The sequence below is a fragment of the Sinocyclocheilus rhinocerous genome, unplaced genomic scaffold (assembly GCF_001515625.1).
Source record: "Sinocyclocheilus rhinocerous isolate Xijiao unplaced genomic scaffold, SAMN03320098_v1.1 scaffold975, whole genome shotgun sequence".
Classification (NCBI taxonomy): Eukaryota; Metazoa; Chordata; class Actinopteri; order Cypriniformes; family Cyprinidae; genus Sinocyclocheilus; species Sinocyclocheilus rhinocerous.
The window spans coordinates 21044-48850 of NW_015628726.1; the positions used below are offsets into that span (position 1 = coordinate 21044).

At 36.4% G+C, this 27807-nt stretch overlaps 2 protein-coding genes across 2 annotated transcripts in view; both read right to left on the minus strand.

Moving 5' to 3' along the window:
* Positions 1-666: 666 nt before the first annotated feature.
* Positions 667-9739, minus strand: LOC107738435 (monocarboxylate transporter 2-like). The gene is made up of 6 exons (XM_016550200.1): positions 9569-9739; positions 9365-9458; positions 4257-4347; positions 3030-3291; positions 2240-2383; positions 667-1573 (listed from the first exon to the last, which is right to left on the minus strand). The coding sequence occupies exons 4-6, from the start codon at positions 3250-3252 to the stop codon at positions 681-683; spliced, it is 1260 nt and encodes a 419-aa protein (XP_016405686.1). The 5' UTR covers positions 3253-3291; positions 4257-4347; positions 9365-9458; positions 9569-9739; the 3' UTR covers positions 667-680.
* A 9116-nt stretch (positions 9740-18855) lies between these two features.
* The window catches only part of LOC107738382 (potassium voltage-gated channel subfamily G member 4-like), a 39385-nt gene continuing 30433 nt past the window's right edge, over positions 18856-27807 (minus strand). Inside the window, exon 3 of the mRNA XM_016550137.1 lies at positions 18856-20194. Within this exon, the coding sequence (XP_016405623.1) occupies positions 19328-20194 (867 nt within the window). The 3' untranslated portion in view covers positions 18856-19327. The remainder of the gene's footprint in view (positions 20195-27807) is intronic.

Here is a 27807-nt window from a genome sequence, read left to right on the forward strand (position 1 = left end):
TTCATTGATTAGTGGAGGTCATTTAAGCTTCCTCTGATGTTTGATCTTCACTGCTTAGAGCAGAAAACCAAAGTGTTTTGAAAAACAAATCAAAAGGAAGGAAAATTAAATAAGTTCGGGGGCCAATAAAAAACTTGTTTCACTGATGTTCTCCCTCTCCCTCTTTATGCATGTAAAGTGGGAAGTGTTTCCTAAAAGGAAGGAGACGAATTGTTGAATGAAGTCGTTATTTTTTTTTCTTTTGCGCACAAAAAGTATTCTCGTAGCTTTATAAAATTACGGTTGAACCCCTGATGTCACATGGATTATTTTACAGATCTCCTTGCTACGTTTCTGGACTTGGGAACATTTCAGTTGTATTGCTGTCTACGCAGGGTCAGACAGCTCTCAGATTCCATCCAAAACATCTTAATTTGTGTTCCGAAGATGAACGAAGGTCTTACGGGTTTGAAACGACATGAGGGTGAGTAATTAATTACATATTATACTCAACAAATTATATTATATTATATTATATTATTGATTTATTTAAATTACACACTCAACATATAAATAAATCACAAATATAATATAATAATTTTGATGTCGCTGCTTATTGTATAATAATATTATTAGTGATTTATCTAAATTACACCCTCAACAAATAAATAAATATAAAATATAACATAATAATTTTGATGTCACTGCTTAGGATAGTCACTAGTGACCAAATTTCTCTTAAACATCTCACCTGCCAAAGGTGGTCCAAGGAGGCCACCACTGCTGCGGATGAGCATGAAGAAGCCCAGAGCACTTCCCAGCCTCTCCACCCCCACCACCTCCGCGAGTACTGTGATGTGAATGGCCACAGTCGCTCCGAACACCAGTCCATAACCCGCACTGAACAGCGCTAGCTGGGTGAATGTGGTTGCAAGAGGGCCGAGCAGCAGAACAATGCCCAACAGAATCACTGTGACGATCAGCTGATGGACTGTCTTGACCAGCCGCAGATTAGCCACCCACCCAAATAACACCCTGCCTAACAGGTCCAGCACCGCAGAGATGGACATGAGAGCGGCCGCCTGGTACTCCTCCACTCCTTGACTGCGGGCGTACGGAACCAGAAAGAGAGATGGAGCGAAGAAGCCGAGAGCAGCGAAGACACCAAACATTGAGTAGACCATGAAGCGAGCATTAGCGATAAGAGTGTAGTCCACGTAACGAATGATTTTGACCTTCAGTGCATCCGATTTTTTTGAGTCTGACCTATTATTTGAACTTCTAGAGTCTATGTGAGGTTGAGATAACAGCTCCAGCTCGTGCTCTTTCTCCTCAAGCTCTTTAGGAGGAACGAGTCTGTTGAGGGGTCTCAGAAGAGCTCCACACAAACACAAGTTGAGCTGCAGAGCTCCCAGGATCAGCATCGCTCCCCTCCAGGAATACTGATCTACCATGAACTGGAAGGATGGGGTGAGGATGAAGGTGAGGATGCACTCTCCTGTGCTGGCCAGAGCGTTGGCCACTGGCCGTCGCTTCTCAAAGTACCAGCCCAGCATGGTCACAGTAGGGGTCCAGGTCAGGGCATAGCCAAATCCTGCAGAGGACGAAACAAAAAGGACATTCAGAGAGCAAAGCAAGTGGATATCCCTGAGCAAGCATTTATTCCTCTGACAAGTCATTAATTTTTCAAGGGTAAAACAATGCTGAAATGCCACTGGTTAAATGGATTATTTTGTGCAAAATAACATCAGTACAAAAAGAGATAATAGTAAAATAATAATATATAGATAAGTAAATATGAAAATAAATATTAGAAATAAAACAAAAATAACATTGCAAAACAAAAATTAAGCAAAATAACTAAATAGTAAAATACATTAAAAATATGTTAATTAAGATACTAAGAAAGTGGCAATTAATGAAGTAAACTACATGAATAATTTGCTAACTAACAAGTAATTAAGAAAGATATAGTAAAAATGTAATTAATAAATAAAATTAATAATTGGACTAAATGCGCCAACAGTTATAGTGAACTTTCTTTCTTTTTTTTCTTTTGCCCCTACCATTTTCTCATTTCATCATATGCTCTGCTGTGTTCTTGAATCTGAGAGGTTCATGAATAAGATCCCATACAGCTGCTATAAATGGCTAATGACCTTTTCAAGTTGTGAATCCAAATTGAAACATTGGAAGTGTGAATGTGTGTGTGCAGGAGCGTGAGTACAGCCATATGCTCCACTGCTGGTTGCGCCCTTACCTGTAAGGAACCCCACAGTGATGTACAGCTGTAGCAGATCCTGGGCATATGACCCGGCCACCATCCCAATGCTGCTCAGCAGACCCCCCACCATGACCACTGGCCGATGGCCGAAGTATGCACTCAATGCGGAGCCTACGGGGGCTGAATCACAGACAAACACGAAGTACACAGTCATGACATACTGTACCACCAGGAGCCAAGTGCTCTGTCAGCCCCAGTAACGCTATCATACTGGGAGACAGAGAAATGGAGGGTAGAACACAAACTCCTATTTCTAGTCCCCTGCTCTGTTAGATTTATTTCAGCCACACAAAGTTTTAAAGTCTGATGGTGCCAGAGAACATGAGTGTGTGTGTCTCTAACAAATGTTACAAGATTAAAGCGAGTTTGTGTGTTGGCAAGCATCTAAATCACAACGATCAGACAACAGTGAAGATCAAGTGTGACAAAGAGTTTTTCACAAATCACATCTTCATTGTTTGCAGCTTAGATTTTGTGTGAAAATTGTGCAAAATAACATTGGATTAAATAATTAATATTAACTAATAATATTTAAATAACAATAAATATTTGTAATAAAAATGATTAATAAATTTAAAAAAAATTATAAGAGAACGTATGTGTCTCTACCAAGTATTACAAGATTACAGTGAGGTTGTGTGTTGGCATGCAGCGAACAAGATCAGACAATGATGAAAATCAAGTGTAACAAGCATTTTTATTAAATCACATCTTCATAGGTGTTAGAGAGAGCTCCCTGCTGGTTGAAACTTTAAATGGCACATACCCCCAAAATGTACAGTTGCCACAGAGATGGATGTGATCCATGAGCTTGTAGTCGCCGTGGTTGCGAAGTAGTGGTGGATTTCTACGAAGAACACGCCAAAGGACTTGATTACACCGAATGTCAGACCAAAGACAAGGAAGGTGGAAAGCACTATGAACCAGCCATAGCCTCCATCCAAGGGACCTGCAGGCCGAACTGTTCGGCTCTTCCTTTGTAGTTCCATTGGAAGCTCAGGAGAGAAGTTCAAAGCATCATCTGCAATCTAAAAAAGAGATACAGCATACATCAGACTATTTTTATATCAATGGAAATGCAGAAATCCACACTGCTTAGTCAGCACTGATGTTCTCCGAGCCCAGTATACAGTAATTTAGTACAATAATAGTATAATAATTTAGGACACCCTGTAAACTAGTTTTCACTTGGCCGACTGTATAAGGCCAATGCACATAAACAGTGAAAGGACTAGTTCTTTTTTACTGAAGGAAGCAAATGTTATCAGTCAGCTCTGAATCAATCAGTTGAACATTCAGTTGGAGTTGATGGTGGTCTCTTTCGTTATCCACATAGGGGTGTTTCCTAGAGCAGCTGACATGTTGGTCTGTCCTGTTTCATATGGGCTCATGTGTTTATGTATAAGTGTTTTGTAGAGCTACTAGAATGTCATGCAGGACAGTAGTTATCAGTTAGGACAGGTAAACACATGATAACCTGTATATCACCCTTCATACATGACATGAGACTATAGAATGCAATGCAGGGCAACACAAAAACCCATTTCAATAACCATCACATGTATGAAATATTTTTTCATATTATTATTTTTTACATGTTGTTTACATGTTTTTCTGCATTTTTTATATTTACAGGTTATCATCAGGGCGATAACTGTTATAGATAGAGGGTGACATTCTGACCTCCGGTATTCATGATCATTTTAAAGTGTAAGCATCAGCCATTGACACATTTGTTTAATATTACATATAAATATTGCTCTGTAAATATTCCCTTCCTTTTCAACATGCTGTTTTTGTGTCAAATGCAGCACAGCTATTTAATCAAGATCTATTTTCAAAGTGAAATTTCGTTTTTCAAAAAACATTATTTCACATAATATTTTTATCAGGTTGCAACCATTTAAAATACAACAAGGCACCTTATTTTGAATCTAATCACAGCCGAAGGGGTTGCAGGGTCATTATATTTGAAATACAAACATGATCTTACCTCTCATGCTGTCTGTCAGCTGAAAAGACTCCTCATTCCCACTTCCATGTTCTGCCTGGCTCATCTTCAGTGACACTGTATATCCATACTACTGTACACACAAATACAAAGGTCAACACAGGGAACAAGTAGGAAGTGGGAGGTAACCTGCTTGGCTGCAAACTATTTCATATAAGAGGGAGAGATCTGGGAAAAGAAAGGAGAAATTGTATTATTATTATCAAAAAAAAATGGCTGACATTTAAAAAAAAATAATTTTACTGTATTTTTCAACAACAAATGTTACTTTATATTTACTACTTTACATAATATTATATTATATTATATTATATAAGTACTTGGTACAAAATAATGCAATTTCATTCCATGGCTGGATTGGCTCATAGTGTCATTACAATTCTTAGTTCCATAATAACTGTGATGCATTAATATTTCTTCTTAGTCCTCTATTTTAGAGCATGTAAAGAGAGTTTATCTTGTCATGCTGCAGGAGTTGCACAACTACTCTGACCGAGCCTCACTGGTCTAACGCTTGAATGATCTCTGGACCAGAGCATAAATAAGCAGTTTTGTAAATGAATTACTCTGCACAGTAATATGCGTAGCACATCATTCTCCAGAGCATAATAACAAGATGATAATTACTTATAAGCTAAATCACCTTTATATCCTACCCTGCTAGGTTGAATATATCTTAAAATACATTTCAACAATGGAAGCAAACACTATGAAGAGAGAAACACGGCTTCTTTATATCATTTTAAACTTTCCTTGTGATAAAATTGATGAGCCTTCTGGTGCATTCAGCACTTTAAAACATGTTTTGATAGATAAGCTAGAAATGTGCATAGTGTGATAGCATCTAAATTAACTGCTTTTATTCAAGTCAAAAATGTAATTTATAACTGAATAAACCTGAATACATTAGCCAACACCAATGAAAATAATTTCTAAGGATCCGATAGAATAGAAATAGGTAACAACTGCACAAGAACTGACGAAAAAAAAAAAAAAAACTGAAAAAAAACTCTTTTTTTTTTGATAGACTCCAATATGGTACATAATTCCTTTTCATTTCATTCTCATTTATTTTCATCCAGTAGCTCACAAAATACCTAGTATATAATAGTAGCATTTTGAAGATGAGATGGAGGGTTTTGGGGTAAACCTGTGACCTCCAAAGAATTTGATATGCTGTTTATAAAGTTCAATACTCAGTAATGTTACCCTGCCTAATTGTGTTTCAAATTAGCATCGTCCAAAGTCATCACATAGGTCATCGAAACTAGTTTGGAAAAATATTTAAAAAAATATTTTTATCGGGGTGCAAACCTGTAATCTTGGACTTGAACTACTGACACTCTATTTCAACGGAAAAATTGAGGCATAAACAGTACTTTACCCTGAGAACCAAAAGCAGTTCAGTAATAGCCTGAATCTCATCTCTCAGCCACTGCTCTGAGTTCATTGATTAGTGGAGGTCATTTAAGCTTCCTCTGATGTTTGATCTTCACTGCTTAGAGCAGAAAACCAAAGTGTTTTGAAAAACAAATCAAAAGGAAGGAAAATTAAATAAGTTCGGGGGCCAATAAAAAACTTGTTTCACTGATGTTCTCCCTCTCCCTCTTTATGCATGTAAAGTGGGAAGTGTTTCCTAAAAGGAAGGAGACGAATTGTTGAATGAAGTCGTTATTTTTTTTTCTTTTGCGCACAAAAAGTATTCTCGTAGCTTTATAAAATTACGGTTGAACCCCTGATGTCACATGGATTATTTTACAGATCTCCTTGCTACGTTTCTGGACTTGGGAACATTTTGGGTGAACTATCCCTTTCACATTAACATACAGTATGGTTAGTATGACCAAAACTAAATATTAATATTTAAGCCCAAAGCCATTACACTGGTTTGATAGACTTTTTCTATGAGGGCATTAATCAACCGCTAAAGTGCAAACTCATTCACGAGGGTCCGCGTTCATCTTTAAGTCAGTGTATGGACTATGCTTTGTTGACGGTTGGTTCAGCGTTCACTGTGGGTATCGCGGAGGAACGAGACCCCGCACTCACTCATGTAATGGCGGCCGCACTAGAGCACGCTTCCAAAATGCCGGCGACAGAGGCGCCTGATCGCAAAATGGCAGACACAACAGCACCCCGTTATGTCACAGATGTCAATCCTGAGTCAAGTCAAGTCACAATTGATCGTCATGAACCAAGTCAAGTCACAGTTTATTGTCATAAGCCAAGTCAAGTTTAATATTTAAGCCCAAAGCCATTACACTGGTGGAGCTACTCAAATCTAAAATCACTACATTTAGTGGTGCCCTGTGTGAGGCTATCTAACCTTAAAATCACTGCAATTCTAATATGCTGATGCTTAAGAAACATTTATTATTATGTTTAATGTTGTAAATGTTGGAACTATGTTTTCAGAACTATTTCTTAAATAGAAAGTTCATAAAAACATCATTTAGGTCTTTAGGTCTTAGAATAGGTCTTTAAAAATAGGTTTAAGACTTATTTAGAAGTCGTTTGTAACATTATAAATGTCTGTACTCTCACTTTTGATCAATTTAATGCATCCATGCTGAAAAGAGGTAATAATTTTTATTTATTTTTTATTTTTTTTAAATCTTACTGACCCCAAACTTTTGAATGGTATTTCTTAAAAATAGAGGCAGAAGGATAACTATAACTAGAGAAAATGATTATTTTGGTTAAACAGCACTGACAGGTTAAATAACATACGTTATACTCGCATGATCAGCTGTAAAGTTAAATGTTGCATGTCGTGTTTAAAGCTCCATAGGTTGGATGTTCTCTGACTAATTGCTGATCCAGTCTGGGATGAGATCCAGTTAAAAAGATCTTTAATAACAAACCGTCAGCTAGCTAGTTATCAAATATTGTGCAGTGCCTGATCTTTTACTCTCTGGACATGCATCCATCAGCAGACCTTGGCATCTTGTTTAATAATTTCATATTTTAGGCATGAATTTCGACACGGCTCTTAAAGTAAAAACTGACAGTACCTTAATCCGACTGATTTTCAAGTAACTGGATATCACAGCAGGGATGAAATAACTTTCAGATTAATCTCTGTTTGGGTGCTGTGACCTGCAAGGTGCTAATCAGAAGGTTAGCATTAGCTGAGCTGAGGATCATTCATCATAACAAGGTCTTTATAGCCAGGATCCCTCTGATAGGATGAAAATGTGAAGACACACAACATGAAACTAATTAGATGACAAGGATGGTGAGTTAAGTATTAATCCTCCAAATGGTTCAGAGCAATAACATGCATAATGTGGGGTGGAATAACATGTTGTGACGTTGAACTTTATGTTTTTACATTGTCTTTGCTAGAAGGGCATTCTCTTCTGGCAGTGCTTCCACTTCAGTGGCTTTCACCCAAAAAGCACAGGTGTCTCTGCACTTACCCAGAAGGCTTTGCTGTTGATTACAAAACCTGGGTTTCACAAAAAGATGAGAAGCCAGCCACACAGGAACTCATTGGAAGAAAGATCATCTAAATCACAATTCCACTGAAATTGCTTTGTTAGATGACTATCTCTAAAGCTTGTGATACAAAGCATATTCTTCCAGAACGAAGACAGAATGTATATTATTTTTTCTTGGATACAAAGTTGCTGGGCAATTTTTGGAGATAAATCAATGTAAATGAAAATGAGGTGTTGCTCTTTCACGTAATACATTTCTCTTTGTTTTTGGATTAGCTGTCCCACTAGAGAGGAGCAAGCTTATCATAAAATGAGACTTGAGACTTAAAAGTCTTGACCAGTCTATTGCAACTAAGAATACTGATTTAGAATAGTGGAAAACTGGTTTAGATAGACATGGATTCTCATTTTTTTGTGAATTTAAACCATATTGGTGTTACGTATCCGGTCCATGAACTTCCGTCTGCTAGCCATCAGAGGTCACCCTTTCCATTTTCATTGACTCTCGCACTACACACTGTTTCATATCACCCCGGACTACATATCCCATCAGCCATTGCACTGATTGCACACAGCACTTATTGCACACAGCACTGATTGCACACAGCTGTCATCAATCACACATTCACTATAAATACACCCACTCAAACAACCATTCTGGGCCGAGTATTGTATGCGCTTATCGCCAGCAGTGATAGCTACTCTACAGAGCCCTCGTTAGCTTCCTAGCCTAGCCTAGTCTTGCCTTGCCTTGCCTTGTCTGTTTTCTCGGTTTCTGATCTTTGCCTGTTTTCGTGGATTTATCCCTTTAGTCTTGCCCTTTTGATTCTGTTCGCCGTTCGTTGACCTTCGCTAGCCCTAGGATTATTCTTGTGTCTTGCCCGCCATATACCTGTTCGCCATTGTTCGACCCTGCCTGTGTTTCTGACCTCTCTGCTTTAATAAAGCTTGCACATGGATCCGCATGTCTCACGTCTTGTCAGCCCCGTAACAATTGGCATCTTCAAAATCATTTCTATATAGTTAGTACGTCAGGTTTGTGCGCTTTCAAAACGAATTGAGAAATTCAGTTCAGTTCCTAATTTGAATTGAATGTAAACAGAAGTAACAAACAGAAAAAGCAAAATTTAAAGGAACATTTTAATTGAATGAAATGCATGTATCTACTGTAAATTAACTTCCCGTCATTTATTTATATCTCTGTTGAGCATGTTCCCAATTTAAATTCACAAGAATTTAAAGGGAGGTAGTTCTTAAATTTAAGGTCTTTATAAGGTACACTTTTCACATCTTCTAAAAAAAAAAGGGATGAAATTGAAGAGAGATCTGAGGGCTGTTGAGTATTTGCTAATAATTACTATGCATATGTGTTTATGCCACTAACACTGATTCTATTCTGTTGTTTGCATCTATAAAAGGCGTGACAATACAGGTGCCCCGTTATCGTCATGGTTATGTTTTGGTGTCCATGGTGACCAACTGTGCTCCTTAAGAGGATTTGGTGTTACAGCACCAAAAACACCCTTTCCCCCCTTATCTTTACACAGCTTAGCATCACATACTGATGGAAAAATAACAGACTTAAAGACTGAGCTAACATGTTCTGTCCTAACATGTATATTCAGTAGGAAAAGCAAGAAGTCTTACCTGTAGCCATCAGGTGTGTTGTAGCACTAAGCCTCTGGTCTGCTGTGATGTCAAAACTCCACAGGTTAAGTAGGATGATGAGGAAAAGGTGGAGCTTATGTAAATGAGACAGAAGACAGAAGGGTTATTATATCTGAGGGTTACTGTGGCTGTATATTCAGAATACTGAGTAATGTAAGAGTTTGTTTTGCATGTGTTGCTTACATGTCATCCAATTGAAGCGGTGTAATTCTAGGCTTGAATTTGACTGGGACATTTTCATTGTACTTTATAAACAGCAACTAGAAGATTTCTGCACATCTAAAAGGTTTAGTTTACTATAGAAGAAAGTATGTTTAAGAAGGCTATTCTGTATGAATTTTGGACGACCAAACCTGTAAACATAATAACAGAAGTAAAAACTGAAATAAAATAAATTAAGAAGTAAAAATGAAAAAAGTAATACATTATTAAAGAAAATAATAATGGAGTAATTTGATTTTTAAAAAGTTATTTATGCCATTATGCCACTTAAGGCGTCTTTACACAAATGGATTTTATGCAGCACTATTTCGAGCAGAATTTTGAGCAGGATCAGAGCAGCCTTGATTCAGCTGTTTAAAGATGCCTAAAGTTAATGCTGCTCTGTGCCTGCTAAAAATTCAGTGTAAAGACATATTGCTGCATAAAAGCCAGACTATATTTTGCCTGTTCTGACCCTCTTCCAAACTTAGTATCAAGTATAATTGCTGTGTAAATGCATTTATGCCACTTCTGAGCAGCAGTAAACAGTCTGTGCAGAGACACTTAAATGCCACTTCAAAAGTGATTTTTTTGTATTATATTATTTTGTAATATTTATTTATTTGTTTGTTTCTTTTTTTAATTCATGCAAACAATAAAAAAAAAAATCTAAATAGTCCATAAATGGTTGATATTTTAAATGTGAATTTTATATTTGTTCGAGCACCAATCTAGAGGTTATTTTAAGGGTGCTCTTTTCACCACAGCCCCTGCAGAGTGTTGCACTGATCTATATTTTGAACCCTTGACTCATCACTCTGGAGTTCAACCTCACCATCTGCCCAGCGTCACAGATAGCACTCAGAGCACAAGGCATTCTAATTTACACGAGCACAGAGAGATTTAGTCAACAAAAAAGTACTATATGGCCAATCAAAATGTGTAGACGTGTGCACGCACATGCATATATGCATGCACTGGGAAACTAATGAAAGATGGTGGTTTTTCTGTGCATTTCCAACCAAGCGAAATGAAGGGCTCATCAGGGGCTTATTCACAGTCTGTGCTGATAGTTTGGATGATTAAGACTCAATCCAGCCCTGCCACAGCTGAGAGGACACAAAGTCTTCTACTGCTTTTCCCTACCTCTGGATTGATCACAAATTACACTGTATATCTAATATAGGAAGGAAGGAGGAGGGGGGTACAATTTCAATCCAACTGGACTACTTTCTTTTCTCCAACCATCGTTATGTTTGAAGATAAATGGGGCAGTCAAACTGGTGGTTCGATTGATTCTGTGGCATATGGAGATCCCTATGGACAAGTTTTTTTTTAATGTTTTTGTGGCGAGCTAACATCTGGCAGTAATCCAGAGTGAGACTGATGATACAGTGATGATATCTCTGCTGGAGCTGTGCAGGAGAGATGAGAGAAAGGAAATGAAACCCAGTTCTACAAGTATGATATAAGACTAGTGACTAAAATTGAATGGAATGACAAGATAACAGTAAAAAAAAAATTTCTGTGATGTATTGTCGTTTGTTATTGTAGTATTGTATAGACAGCACTTAGTCATTATGAAGACAAAACTCAAAATTCAACTTTTGAATATAGAAAGACCTAAATTGCTAAAAGTCAAGATTATATTTAAATAACACTTTTAATGTTATAATAACATAACAACAATATATATATATATATATATATATATATATATATATTCTTACTTTAAATCACAATGTAACAATGTAATTTTTTCATAGCACAAACCATGCTCAAATCAATATTTCACAGTTTGCTTCTATCAAAAAAGTGATTGGCATTTTTAACTTAAATGCAAAACCTCATTTTTGTATAGCAGCCATATTTCGTGCTATTTAAATATAAAATATAAAGACATTAATTTTTCTATGTGTGGTCTGCTTTTTTGATAATTCCAAAATTATTGATTATGATTTTGGATGGAAAAAAAGAAAGAAAGAAAGAAAGAAAGAAAGAAAGACAGTATAGCAGCCATATTGCATATTAGGGGTTTTCCCATTCTATTTTCTGTGTGTGGTTGTCTACTCTTTTACTCCACTGTACCTGCTGAAAATAAAAGGTAGTTTTATCGAATTTGTGCAGAGTGTAAGAACCCAGACCTGGGGAAAGGTGAATATAAATCATAAATGAAATCATCAGTCCATTTGTCTGTGGACATTTTATGGATTCACCACCATCCTTCGTGAGGTCCGATAAAGCTCATTAATACATTACAGTCAGAGTCACATAACTGATTCAGGGACATTTCTACATTCACTGACTTGACATCATTCTGGTCACCATGGCCTTTAGAATAGCTCATCCCTGTCTGTGGGCTAGAGTGGGCCTTGATCGATTGGTTCTAGGATGTTTGAAGTTGGAACTAATTACCCATGGTGATGAGATGATTAACGCTGCCCTTTAATCTGCCCTTAAAGACAGTAATCATCAGTGTCCTGTATCTGCCTTCTTATCTCTAGATACCAGCTTCATCTCGGCCCTCCACCTGTCTCTCTGATCTCTCTTGTTCATGCATGATTCCAGCATCATCCGTCTCTGGAACATCAGAACAAGTTTGTATCATTAAAGCAATTACAGCACTTCCAACAACCAGAACAGCTACTAATGGCATAATTTATGACTCTTAAAACTTTGCAGTGTGCATATAGAATACACCTGTATGAAATGAATAAATGTATGACCTACTACTTTTGCTAAAATGTGCAGTTTATAACAGAATGTATCCCACAATACAATGGACTCCACCTAACCTTCCATTTCCAGCATAACAAATTACCTTAAAGTTATAATATTTTTACACAAGTTAGGTTAAAACAGCAAAACACCTGAATTAAACATGCAAATTGTGACAACAGTATAGTGTACTATTGTGTAAAAAAGGTTTAACATTTTATAATGCATTTCACATATTTAAAAAAAGCTTTGAGTACGAATTGCGCAGTATGAGGTAAGCTATTATTTCACTCCGAACATAGCCTTTGACATCCAATCTGTTTATGGGATGATATACAGAAATTCAATATCATAAAACACCCAGTTTAGGCATTTCAAGCACCAGAGATGAAATTCAAAGCTTGCTAATGATGTTGCAATGCAGTGAAATTATGACTTTACAGTAATTATAAAGTCACTATTTTCTGTTCGTCTCATTTACTTTATCATATTAGTATTTGCTAGCATTATTCATTGACTCTCCCAATCTATTTCTGTCTCAAATGTTAACTACACCACTTTCCTCTTAAAGAGTAATGAATAAGAACAAATGTTGCTGGCATCACCTAAAAGCAGACATATAAACTGTTTAAGCAGTGAGTTTCATTAGTCTAAGAGACAAAAGCATCATTTTTCACCACAAAATACTAAGAAAGTCAAGTATATCAGTTAGTCTCAAAAAGACACTTTGTACCTGAGCAGAACATCAAGCAGACCTCAGCAGAGCACCCGCTACACAAGTGGCTCATTTGATGGAAGGAATAAGAGCCATTATGCACAAACACCTGCTTAAGAGCCTGAGAAGCCTGAATAAGAAAGAAAATGTAAAAAGCATCATCAGCCTCTATATAAATAGTAAATATATAAACAGTACATTGCAGGTATAGTCCTTTTATTTGTGTACAGTGAAAAGCAGAAGGGCCATTGACTTCCATAGTAAGTGCATTACTGTAAACATGACGTTTGTTTTTACAAACTGATGGATGAGTAGAATTTATATTCTATGGAAATCGAACCTTCATTTAATATTTATTGTTTTACTCCACCTTGTTCTAGGTTCTCAGGATGATGAACAATGTTCCAACAAAACACATTTACAGAGACTTATGCTAGGACAGAGGGATGTTTATGAGCCAGATGCGGTAAATGAACAGATGAAATATCTGATATTGCATATATGTGTAATCAGAATCAGAATCAGAAAGAGCTTTATTGTTGTAATGAGTTTTATTGAGCTTTATTGATGTAATCTAATCACATCAAGAAATCCAGCGAGTTTATTAGCTGATAGCACATCACATGGCATCCTTTAAATGAATCTGACTAATTCTGCATATGAATGAGTGCTCTAACTGTCCCTCCTTCTCTTTCGCTCAGCTTTGTGTGGTGTATAAATAATACATGGATACTCACTCTGAAGTAAGCCTGGAAAAAAACCGCTGAAAACACCTCCTCCTAGAGCCTTTGATTCATTTTTAAAACTTTGCCTTTAAAGAAATACTAGGAATGGCTCCAATCGCAGCTGTCTGTCAAAGACACTGAGGTTTCTAATGTTCAATAAAACCTCCATCTAGACTAGAACTACTGCAATGATGACGCTCATGTGATACAGAGAAGAGGAATGCTTTCACTTTCCAAGCGAGACCTTTTCCAGGATTTCACCGCCATGCTGCAGTACGTCTGCGGTCAAACTGTCAGCTAAGATTAATGGGAAGCTTACTGCCCCATTGAGGCTCTTACCATCATGACAGACAGAGGAAAAAAGAATGACACTCAGTCGTAGCTAGGAGCAATGCATACGTCTACAACGTCAAGCTATTTGTCTGTCCACAGGGAAAGGAAAAGCTGCAGGTTGTGACAAGTCAAACAAAACATATTTGATATTTGATATACAGCATGATTTTTGACCACTATGAGCAAGATTTCACTTAATCTCATCATGCCTGGTTAGGACTGTTTGAGGTCATGCGGCTAAGTTCAGTTACATCACAAGGGACTCTTTCTTGAGGCTCTTACCATCATGACAGACAGAGGAAAAAAGAATGACACTCAGTCGTAGCTAGGAGCAATGCATACGTTTACAACGTCAAGCTATTTGTCTGTCCACAGGGAAAGGAAAAAAGCTGCAGGTTGTGACAAGTCAAACAAAACATATTTGATATTTGATATACAGCATGATTTTTGACCACTATGAGCAAGATTTCACTTAATCTCATCATGCCTGGTTAGGACTGTTTGAGGTCATGCGGCTAAGTTCAGTTACATCACAAGGGACTCTTTCTTTAATCTATACTACCGCTTGTGTATTTGAAAAAAGCAGTGCTTATGTTAAAAACGGCTTAAAATGAGATGAGATTAGGCAGTGCATTCTGGGTAATTCAATATATGCTGTAAATCTAGATCACTATAATGTCAGCCAAAGTTCACAAGATCAAATCCATTTACAAACAAACAAGTCAGACAAACTGACTGACAAGCCAATGCCCAATTATGACTGACATATAAGATCAAAAATGAACTGAATATGGAGAAATCAAACATCTGATCACTTCTAACATCTCTGCCAAGAGGAAGCTAAATGCAGTGATTCAGCTTAATGCAGCGATAAAAAGTCACATTTGAGCCAGAAATATAGTATGATGACAACATCACAAATATACAATAACACAGAAGCATCCCGACAGCACTGCGGAACTCATGCCAATCATAAACAGTTAAAGGATTCATGTAATAGGAAATACAGTTATCCTTTATCTTTTAAGGAGCGAAAAGCATTAAAGGGGTCATCGGATGCCCATTTGATATAAGTTGATAAGATTTTTTAGGGTCTTAATGAAAAGTCTATAACATACTTTGGTTCAAATTTCTCAATGGTAGTGTAAAAAACAGCCTTTTTACCTTGACAAAATGAGCTCTGTTTTCAGCACGTCGTTCTAGTCCATGTTGCTTTAAATGCTAATGAGCTCTGCTCACCCCATCCCTCTCTTCTGTGGGGTGACGAGCAGCACTGTTTACTTTAGCCGCGAAACTTGCTAACTAGCACATATTAGGAAAGGCGATTTGTAAAGATTCATAAAAAACCTTATACTCACTTCTTGTGTAGATGAAGCTCGATCACGAATGATTCGTGCGAACATAGACGCATTTAGGCAGATCGGGGATCAGCGCATTCCCTTCAAAACAAAAGTAACGTTAATCCTCTGCGTCTTCAGCGGCTCAGATGTCGGGAGTAAATGACGACTGCTATGTTCATTATTACATCCAACAACAGAACACCTCACTCCGTCAGTTTTTTTACTTTCACTTTCTCTTTAGTGAGTTTACTGACGTTCACGGCATAACTCTTGCGCACAGTTTGCGCGTTGCTTGCTTGTGTTGCTTGACCCCGCCCCCATAATATCAATCGTTTATAGGCCACATATTAGGCATTTTTTTTTATGTTTATTTTTTTTATGTTAATGAAAGTGACACCAAAAATAAGGGAACGTCAAGCCCCGCCCTAGCGCCGCCATTGATTAGCCTAATTCGTTTTGGCTTGTTTAGCAACTTATATTTTTCATTCTTGTTTTCTTCTGAAACCTTTCAAAATTGCCTATAGGCTAGGTGTTGTGTTTATTGTTTGTACATGATAATATTTCGCTTTATTTACTGGTGTTATTTATGAATGTAATAATGCGATTTGTGCTTATATTTTTTTAACCTAAACTACAACGTAACATTAATGTAGACCTGCATACCGGCATCTAAATATGATTTTATAATTTTATGCTATATAGACCTACCACATTACCCTCCACTGGATGTAGAATGAGCAGCATTAAACTACATTTTGGCATTTTATAATACTTCTGTGGATATTTTGGTGAAAGTAACTCAAAAGTAACTCAAAAGTAGTGTAACGCATTACAATTCAGAGACAGTAATATTGTAATGTAACTAATTACTTTCAAAAGACAGTAACTAGTAATATATAATGTATTACATTTTGGAAGTAACTTGCCCAACACTGCACATCAATATCATCTATTCAGCATTCATAAACTGGGCTGCTCAGTCAAGGTCAAGTAATGAGGAAAAAGTAAGAAACATAAAAGATATTATTCTAAACACCATAATAACTAATGATATCAGCAAAATGAAAGCTAGACAAATATAGTTCTGTTCCAGGTTGTGTTGCTTTGCATATCCTGCCATTAGAAACAAGTAGTTTTTTAAATAATTTTAGCCTGACCTTCACAGTTTATGCACTATATTTCAGTGTGGATGAAAGTTTTGTGAAATATCATAATGTGAAGCAGGCTTTGCCAAGTGGCTGTTATTGAAAGATGTAAGCACATACAAAAGTACAAAAGTGATGTTACTGATTTCACATGTAAACAACAACAAAAGTGAATTTTGCATCCGATGACCCCTTTAAAAAGGCCATTTGATGAAACTACACTGCAAAAACATCTTGGTGTGTGACACCACCCACATTTACACATCAACAGTGTTGGGAGTAACGCATTACAAAAGTAATAATATTACAGTAGTATATTACTTTTTGCTGTAACGCAGTAATATAACGCATTACTAATCAAATTTGGGTAATATTATTACTCGTTACAATCTCAGTAACGCAAGTTACAACAACATATTTTAACTCAAAATCTAAAAACTAAATTATGAGTTTCTTGGTGCAAAAATAATTATATGAATATAGATAGATAGATAGATAGATAGATAAGTAAATGAATGAATGAATGAATGAATGAATGGAATGTTTGCCTTCTGAGTCCTGGATGACGAATGAAGACCATCAGAAGTCATGGGAGAATGAGAGAGACAGGAATAGCCATCCATTCATCCATCTTTGGACTACTTTATACCTGTCAGAAACACACAACATAACCATAACAATCAACCACAACTATACACTCTGAAACATTAAAACACACACACACACACACACACACATCATTGACCTGTTGCTTAAGACTGCACTGTAAATTGATTGACTTGAAGACTTGAGAACTAAATGTTAGGTTTACTACACTTTGAAAACTAAAAAGCAACATACCCATTGAATAGGAATCAATCTTACCATCAAGTAGATCTGACAGATTGCCTCTTAAACCCTCTTTGATGCTTTCTACATCAATCACTGATGCCAGCAGAAGACACTTGTCATCTAGATATGGCCTGCCTTGATAAATAATGGCATATGATATATCATTCAAGTTTTCCTTCAACAAGATTTCTCAGTAAGCACTATGGCTAAAAGCATCTTTATAGCTGAGCTGATGGCATATCTCACGAAGCTTCCCCACATTTAATGCTGTTAAATGGTGCAGATGGTTATTAAGTTCATATGAATTGTTACTGCAATAGAATATGTTCTATCAAAATGGATAAGAATATGGTTTTCTCTTCCCGGATATATTACATAACAATTTAGGATCAGTGTAACGTGACCATGAATTTAAGCACTAAACATTGGGACACCAATGACTCAATGACCTGCAACACAATTTCAGTTGTGCATTAAATGTTGTGCATTTATCAACAACATCACAGTAGAGAATGACATGGTATCATTTGTTGGCTTCATTGTAGCAGTACCATTATGAAATATTCTTATCCTCCTTTTTTGAAAAGTATGAAGAACACATGATGACATTTCTAGTATAATATAGTGATTCTGACAGAAATGGTTGACTATCTGGTTAGTTAGTGGACTGAGACACCCCTAGACCATTTGAGACCTTAACATGGCTCTGCTTGTGTCTATCATTAAAGAAAAACAAGTGATAAACAGGTTTAACCTTTACATCAAGAACAAGCTGATGTCCATTTAATGATTCAACCAGCTGGTTAATCCTGCAAAAAGCTACACATGTAATTTGACTGGTCCATCAAAGCCTCTTGGTTTTCTCTGTACCTTTTCCCGATCCATGACTCAGTCTTCTGGGACTTTCGGAATGGCAGCAAGGTCATTTATGATGCAACATGACTGAATAATTGGATTAGAGGTGCAAATTTGTAATTTGATGACAAAGCAAAATCCGTCACAGAGTCTGACTCCGGAAGGACTTTTTATCTCTATGAATTTATTGCATGTTTAATCCCCAGCCTCATCCAGATTCTTCCCCCAACCCGCTGGACCTTGCAAGCATTGGGCAGTGGGACAATTTTTTGACCTTATACAGAGAAGCTCTTCACCTGGGGGCAGCACACTCTCCTAGAAGGAATTCAGCAAGAAGAGATGAAGACGACCAAAACTAGGCTGACCTTGTTGAGGTCACACCATGGCTGAATTCTAGCAATAAACACTAAAACAATCATAGATTCATCACTCTGTAACTGCTGCATGTCAGAGCTGGCAGATGGTATGGGCACATGTGCTGTTTCGTAAAATGAAGAGAAGAGAACAGGGTAACTGTGTCTAATGATTGAGAGTTTCAAAGAAGAGGATTAGAAAATCCTTCTATGAACCCTAAAAAACAGGACAGGACATTGAGATTACTGCTGTTTTTATTTGGACCTGTACAAGAGTATGTCTGTCCCAAACTGGCACAGGAAATTATATGTGAACATTTTCTGGAAGAGCAATTCTTGAACCTTAAACAGTCAACCAATAAACACATCTTTGGATTTGTTAAAATATGTAGACAGTCAATTTGAGGAACCTAAAATTCTCAGCTGTATGTCTAACGGTGTGGAACAAGGCTTTAAAGTTAAACTATGTAGCTTTATTTTTTATTTCTATAGTGTGGATTTTCATGGAGTGCTAAATCTGTCCACAGTGTGAATATGAAGGAATTAGTACTTTAATGAGACATGATTAGCTTGTGGCTGACGGAAGACAAAATAGCTTCAAGGACCTTTAAACTTTTTAGACAGAGCCGTCTATGAAAATTCACCCTGTCCACTGCAAGACAGTTCAGTATGAGGACATGGAAGAACAGGTTTGATCTAGAGAAGAGTACAATGCATGTGCATCACTTAAAAGGCTCCAGCTGGTAACGGGTGCTTGTTATTCCCAGAAGTCTCTCCACCATTCCCAAGAAGAGAAAGGTCTTCAAAGGAGCCTGGCGTCTCTGTGTCTGGAGTAAGAACTAGTCTGGGAGGAGGAAAGGCCACCCATCCTCTGTCCTGCTCATCCTCAGGTCCTGTGGTAGCAGCTGCGGCCGCAGCACACTCCTCTTTAAAGAGCCTGTCGTGCTCCTGTTTCAGCTCCTGGTAGGAGCGGGAAAACATGTGGAAAATGGAAGTGGCCGGGAAGGCCATGATTAGGATCCCACTCAGGATGCTACTGAGAGCCACCACCTGGCCGGGTATGCTCCTGGGTACCATGTCCCCATAACCCACTGTAGTCATGGAGATGATCGCCCACCAGTAAGAGGCGGGAATGCTGCTGAAATCCTGCACTCCGGTCAGCTCGCTCTCCGCCAGGTGCACCAGAGGCGAAAAAAGTGTCACGGCTACGCAGAGAAAGAGCAGCAGCAGGCCGAACTCGCGCGTGCTCCGCCGCACCGTCATCCCCAGCGTCTGCAAGCCCAGAGAGTGGCGGGCCAGCCGCATGACGTACAGGATCCGAAGGGCACGTAGGATTCGCAGTACCAACCCGAGCTTATCCAGGTAGCCCTTACCTCCAGAGGGTCGCTCATGTTCACTGGTGGGGTTCTCATCCACTATCAGAGACACATAGTAGGGCAGGATGGCCATGGCATCAATGATGTTCAAGGGTCCACGGAGGAACTCCAGCTTGCTGTGCGCCTGCACGAACCGTAGCAGAAATTCCAGCGAGAACCAGCCCACACAAACCGTCTCGACGATGAACATGTGGTAGCATTTCTGGGAGCACACACCCTGTGGAGGGAGAGTGAGTGAGAAACTAATTTAATTCTCGATTCAATTATTTTTAGTTAAAACTCTTTGCATCTAAATTTAAAATCAATGCATTTAGGCTTAGCATATTAGAAGTTTAAGTAGAAAAAATGTTTGTGAAAGGGAGGTTTAAAATACGGCAGAGAGTAAAAGGTTGGTCAGTAATACAAAAAAGGGTGAAAGAAAAATAAATAAGATAAGGAAAGGGCAGATTGCCACTACATTTTCCAGAAAAACTCAGTGTTTATTTTAGTATTCAAGTCACACTAACCGATAAGTCAAGCTGTATCAGTTAATTAGTCAGAGGTCAGATTGAGGCTGTAGGACAAGGAAGGCTAACAGAAAAGACAAACCAGACCACTTTGACCTTGAAATGACCCCCCCATTCAGGCAACATTTTGGAAGTGACCCAAATTTGATTTTCCGTTTATGTGACATGCCTCTAGATGTGATCCTTGAAACTACACATATCTGATGCAGCCAGATCTAAAATCACCCATTCTTTTAACATACAGTATCACCACATCATTTTATCGTGTCATTATCATTCAGTGTCAGTAAGAGCTTTGCTAAAATCTTAAAAACAGAGGGAGGAGCAAGCAGAATCAGTGGAAAGATGCTGAGATAGCAGATTTAATTAATATTTGGTGAGATGCATTAGTTCAAGCAAAACTCGAGGGAATGTATCACAGTCATGCCATGTTAGCAAATTAGCTGTTCAATATGCAGTTACTTGAAGGCCCTTGTCGATGTAATGGTTTTGATGTTGTTATGTGCATATGCTAGAATAACATGTGATGTTATTGTTTCTGTACATGCTCACTCACAGGTACTTTAAGGTCAACTGACTGTTCACAATGATGCAGGTATTAGTGTGGGGCGATATGGTCGTTTTTCATATCGTCATATCGCCAGCCTGTGAGATCGCCCATACACGATAATATCCTGCATGGGTGGGTGGGGCAAGAGAGAGACTCTCTGTACTTGTCATAGGCTATTTCATAACTATTTGGTGTTTTAAACCGCGTGTGCGTGAGACAGAGAGAGCCTATGGAAGCACCAATAATCAAAATAATATACATTCAAACATACTGCTAAACTAACATGTTAAATATAAAAATATTTAAAACAGCTAGTTCATATATATTTGGACTCAACAGTCATACATCGATATTAGGACCGCACGTCCTGTGACAAGTTTGCTGCATCGGAGCACGGAAGTTATCTGTATAAAAGTTCTGCAAAATCAGTCAACTGTGAAAATCAAAAACAGATTTATTTTAAAGACCAACAGTTTAACACTAAATATTAGACATAAACAAACACGTTGAATATAAAAGTATTTAAAACAGGTAGTTCATATATTTGGAGTAAAGTAAAATTAAACGGATACATCAGTCATATAGCCGGACCACGCGCCACATGACAAGCTCTGTTAGACTGATAACTTATCTGCATATTTTTATAATAACGATGATGAAGACTAAGCATCAATATTTTTGGTTAATGTGCTCTAAAGAAAACGAAATGATGATGATGATGCAGTTTTCGGCATGTTCATTCATACAGCTGTTCAAGAAAAGATGTCTCGAAAAGATGTCTCTTTTAGCATTCTTAGTATAGGAAATTATGATCCGCACTCACGAGAACGGTCTTCTTTTTTCGTTTTATTTTACATTCATTGTTGATGGGAAAAGACACAAACGTTTCGGCTCAAAGCCTTCCTCAGTGTGCAAAGCAATTCAATCCCTCCACCCACTTTTAAATCACTAATTATCTTGACGTCATAATTCATTAGCCAATGTTCAATTACTAAATCATTAAATCATTTCCATTTAAATACCAGACAATTTTCATGTATATATCCAACACAAAACATTACATCCACTAGTACACCACATAATATATTCGTGACTAAAAACAAGAATTATCTAGGATCACATATTTATCAAATTATATTATATTATACAATCATACAAACTAACAGTTTAAATAGACAATCATCAATATCTATAACAATGGAAAAGTGGATGTAAACATTACATCCACTAGTACACCACATAATATATTCGTGACTAAAAACAAGAATTATCTAGGATCACATATTTATCAAATTATATTATATTATACAATCATACAAACTAACAGTTTAAATAGACAATCATCAATATCTATAACAATGGAAAATTCAATAATTAAAACCATCAGAAATACATCATCATAAACAATCATTGTTTTTCAAATGAACAAAGGCCTCCTGTAGCGAATCGATGCGTTTTTGTAAGAAAAATATCCATATTCAAAACGTAATAATTACTTTAATCTAGCTTGCGCTCACTGTTGTAAACGGAAGCAGTTCCGGGCGGATGACGTATGAGGTCGGCTTTGCGCATGCGCCGCTCAGAAGTGAAACGCAGCAGAGAGATCAAAACAAAACAACGGTCACTTATTAGAAGTACAAAACGAGAATTTGTAAGTAAGGAAACTTTGCTTCCTTTGCTCCTGTTAACAAACGTTGTTTTTTTTGTAGAAAATGATGTCGAAAAATTATTACAAGAACCTCGTAATGAATTGTACAAGAAAAATTTTTTTTTACAAGAGTGCAAAGAGAAGCCTTATCAGCATTAAAAAATGATCCGACTTTAACTATTCAGTGAGCAGATAAAGGTGGAGGGATTGTGATTATGAATACTAGTACATACATTGAGAGAATAAAAGTGATGTTACATGATGAGACATTTTATAAGAAACTTGTATTTAATCCTATATTTAGTCCTATAAAAAACAAATTGATGAAATTTTACAAATAGGATTAGATAGGAAATGGATTAATGAACAAGAATTAAAATATTAAAAAAATGAATATCCTAGGATTCCGGTTTTATACACTTTACCTAAAATTCATAAATCACTAGAAGATCCTCCAATGCGACCAATTGTCTCAGGGAATGGGTCATTGACAGAAACCATATCTAAATTTCTCGATTCTTTGATTTAACCGATAGTGAAAAAACTGCCATCCTATTTAAAAGACACTGATTTTTTTTTTTTAATAAATTGAATCAAATTCCTTGCATAAGCACGACGGATTGGCTTGTAACACTGGATGTTACTTCACTTTACACAAATATAACTCATGAAGCAGGATTGGATGCACTACACTTTTACTGTAAAGATGATGACAGCAGAATACCATCAAAATATATAGTGGACCTTACACCATTAGTCTTAAACAAGAACTATTTTTTATTTGAGAGAGATTTTTATTTACAAGTGCAAGGTACAGCGATGGGTACTCCAATAGCACCAAATTATGCGAATTTATTTATGGGTAAATTTGAACAAGATCATGTCTATAATAACAATCCATTTCAGCCAAATATTAAGGTTTGGATGCGATATATAGATGACTGTTTTATGATTTGGTCAGGTTCTGAACAGGAATTAGAATTATTTGTGTCTTTCATTAATTCGAAAATTCCATCAATCAAATTTACAATGGAAAAAAGTTGTGATACGATCAGTTTTTTAGATGTTAAAGTAACCAAGATCAATGAGTCATTACATACAACGGTATTTCGAAAATCAACGGATAAAAACACAATATTATCCGTTGACAGTTATCATCCAGCTCCTTTAAAACATAGTTTACCGATTAGTCAATTGCATAGATTAAAACGTAATTGTAGTACAACACATGAATTTGATGAACAAGTAAAATTGCTATTTCAACGATTTCGTTCTAAAGGGTATCCACAAAGCTGGTTAAATAATGCATTAGATAAGGTTAATAAATTGAATAGACATGATCTTTTGAAAATAGATAAGCCCATTAAAAAACAAAGAAAATTTTCAGTAAATTGTTCCTTGACATACAATGAGCATAGTAATATAATAAAATCAATCATTCATAAATATTGGTACATATTATCATCTGATGAATCTCTAAATGAGAAATTTCAATATCGCCCGTTATTCACTTTTAAAAGATCACGAAATCTATCAGATATGATGGTAAACTCGGATGTAGTAAGGAGGAAAAAGTCTGCTTATATACAAGGCTGTTTCCCGTGTAGAAACTGTGCCGCTTGCAAAAATTTGGTCAAGTGTAAAGAGTTTATATGTCCAGTAACAGTAACGGAAATGTTTTAAAATCACATCTTGTATTACCTGTTCAACTCGTAATGTGATCTATATGTTAAAATGTCCCTGTCAAAAGATATATATAGGAAAATCTTTGCGTCAGTTGAAATTAAGAATTAATGAACATAAATCTAGTATACGACGACAAGACATAACCTCTCCAGTAGCGAGACATTTTAACGAATTGGGACATGATATCAAGCAATTGGAATGTATAGGAATGGAGGAAGTTTTTGGGTCACGTAGAGGAGGTAATATAAATAAAGAACTATTGAAACGAGAAGCATTTTGGATTCATAAACTTAAATCACTGAACCCAAATGGTATGAATGAGGAATTAGATCTTTCTGTCTTTCTTTAATGAACTATGGTTGAACGTATTCATTTTTAATATTTTATATAATAAATTGAGTATTTACAGTGTGAAAAACAATGATTGTTTATGACGATGTATTTCTGATGTTCTTAATTATTGAATTTTCCATTGTTATACAATTTAAAGTTAATTGGTGGAGTAGATATTGATGATTGATAGGATAAACTATAAGTTTGTATAATGGTGATAAATATGTGATCCTAAACAACTATTGTTTTAGTCACGGGTATATTGTGAGGTGTACTAGTGGATGTGACGGTTTGTGTTGGATATATATATGTAAATTGTCCAGGGTTTAAGTGGAAATGATTTAATGATTGTGGTAATTGAACATTGGCTAATTAATGTTGACGTCAATATAATTAGTGATTTGAAAAGTGGGTGGAGGGATTGAATTGCTTTACACACTGAGGAAGGCTTTGAGCCGAAACGTTTGTCTTTTCCCATCAGTAATGAATGTAAAATAAAAGAAAAAAGAAGATTGTTCTCGTGAGTGCGGATCATAATTTCCTATACTAAGTAACTCAACAGATTGACGCACCAAAATAAAAAGATCAAGTAACGCAAGAGCGCAGTGCAAACGACGTTGTTAAATTGTATCATAATTAAGTGTGAAAATAACCAAAGGATATACAGTCAAACCAAAAATTATAATTTTGATACAGATATAATTTTTGATATTTTTTTACTAGTGGGTGCAGGACACTACAGTTCATTTATGTGAGGATAGCAAAATAAAGTAAACTGTGACAAATCATACCCAAAAATTCTTCATACAGTGGACTACCAGTAAAATTGATACAAATTTGGGACCAAAAATTATTCAGACCGAGTCTGGGAAAAAACATTGAAGTTGAGGTTTGCATGAAGCTGGGTAACAGCATGCCCAGGAGACTATATGCTGTCATTAAGGCTAAGGGTTGCCTTGTATTGATAGTTGTGTAAATACTGTCATACTAACAGCTGTCTAATTTTTGGTTGATTGTAATCTATTACATACCTTTCTATCAAAGTTATCTAACATTATCAAGCTGAATTTGTTCTGACACAGTTTAACTCTGAGTTCTTGCCATATTTTATTACCATTTTCTAAACTATAGCGAATAAACTGTGATAATGTGAGAAATGTTGAAGGTGTCTGAATAAATTTTGGTTTGACTGTATCTATTTGATAAATGAAGTTAACCAACTAACATTATACATACTCTTTTGGTTTCTGTACCGTACAACAATTTAAACCTAAAAGTACTTTCACACCAGTAGTTCATAATCATTCAGTGAATACTTTCTGTAGACTTGTAGAAAATGATGTGGAAAAATTATTACAAGAACCTAGTGATGAATTGTACAAGAAAAGGAATTTAACAAGAGTGCAAAGAGAAGCTTTATCAGCATTAATAAATGATCCGACATTGACTATTCAACGAGCAGATAAAGGTGGAGGGATTGTGGTTATGAATACTAATACATACGTTGAGAAAATAAAAGGGATGTTACATGATGAGACATTTTATAAGAAACTTGTATTTAACCCGACTGAGTCCTATAAAAAAACAAATTGACCAAGTTTTACAAATAGGATTAGACAGGAAATGGATTAATGAACAAGAATTAAAATATTTAAAAAATGAATATCCTAGGATTCCGGTGTTATACACTTTACCTAAAATTCATAAATCGTTAGAAGATCCTCCAATGCGACCAATTGTCTCAGGGAATGGGTCATTGACAGAAACCATATCTAAATTTCTCGATTCTTTGATTTAACCGATAGTGAAAAAACTGCCATCCTATTTAAAAGACACCACTGATTTTTTGAATAAATTGAATCAAATTCCTTGCATAAGTATGACGGATTGGCTTGTAACACTTGATGTCACTTCACTTTACACTAATATACCTCATGAAGTAGGCTTGGATGCACTAAAATTTTACTGTAAAGATGATGACAGCAGAATACCATCAAAATATATAGTGGACCTTACACCATTAGTCTTAAACAAGAACTATTTTTTATTTGAGAGAGATTTTTATTTACAAGTGCAAGGTACAGCGATGGGTACTCCAATAGCACCAAATTATGCGAATTTATTTATGGGTAAATTTGAACAAGATAATGTCTATAACGGGGGCGGATCTAGAAAATTATTTTTAGGGTGGCAAAGGGGTGGCATGGGGTCTATGAGGGGTGGCAACACCAAAGCAAGCCCCCATGCATAGTTTTTGGGGATTTATGGTCTGACATACACAGTTGTGTTCACAGATATTGTATTACCATTAAGTAATCATCTATACTGTTTAAAATGAAAAATAAATAACATTTCAATATCCATAATGGAACCAAGTCAAATACAGTACAGTAAAAAATAAAATTAAAAAAAGTAAATTTAGCATCCTCTGCACATTTGGCCAAATTTCATTACAATATACAGTACTATAGCAGTTTCTTGGTCTCCTGACACAAGACTAGCTATATTTCTAGGCAGTCATTTCTCAGTTCGGCAAAAATGCAGTACACATAAAAAAATGGTTATAAATAAAATTTGACAGTCACACGCTTGAAGGTGTACAACATGTGCTACAGTTTACTGTACATATAGAATAGTGAAATTTTCATTATCTATTGTACTGGTACTGTACTGTAATTATACTGTATGTGTAAGTATAAAAATTTAAGTTTTTCAAAAAGAGGACAGTAGGGGGCGGGGTTTCATATTACCGTATACATAGCAAGGTTTTTGTTTGTTTGTTTGCTTATTTTGTTTTTATAATAAATAAAAAGAAAACAAGTAGAAAGAACAATCTAGAAAACTGCAATATGACTAGATTCCTACCTAACTCCGCTATTAGTTCTATTAGTTTGCATCTTCTTATTGATTTCATGTTATTGTTATGGCTTATATCCATGATGAAAGTGGAGCGAGTGGAGCGAGAATCGGATCACCAAACAATTACGCGATGAATCTCAGACATATCCGGACGGGATTAGATTTCTCAGAGGACTTCTGAGTTACCTGAAAAGCAGTAATTATCTGATTCACGAACAAATGTAAAAACAATTCGTTAGTGAACTGGG

Bases quoted from the DNA above. Each gene is read 5' to 3' on its own strand.
- LOC107738435 (XM_016550200.1), bottom strand. From the start codon at position 3,252: ATGGAACTACAAAGGAAGAGCCGAACAGTTCGGCCTGCAGGTCCCTTG. The intron at 2,384-3,029 runs GTATGTGCCATT...TCTGTGATTCAG, and splicing joins GGCAACTGTACATTTTGGGG to CCCCCGTAGGCTCCGCATTG. The intron at 1,574-2,239 runs GTAAGGGCGCAA...CGTCCTCTGCAG, and splicing joins CACTGTGGGGTTCCTTACAG to GATTTGGCTATGCCCTGACC.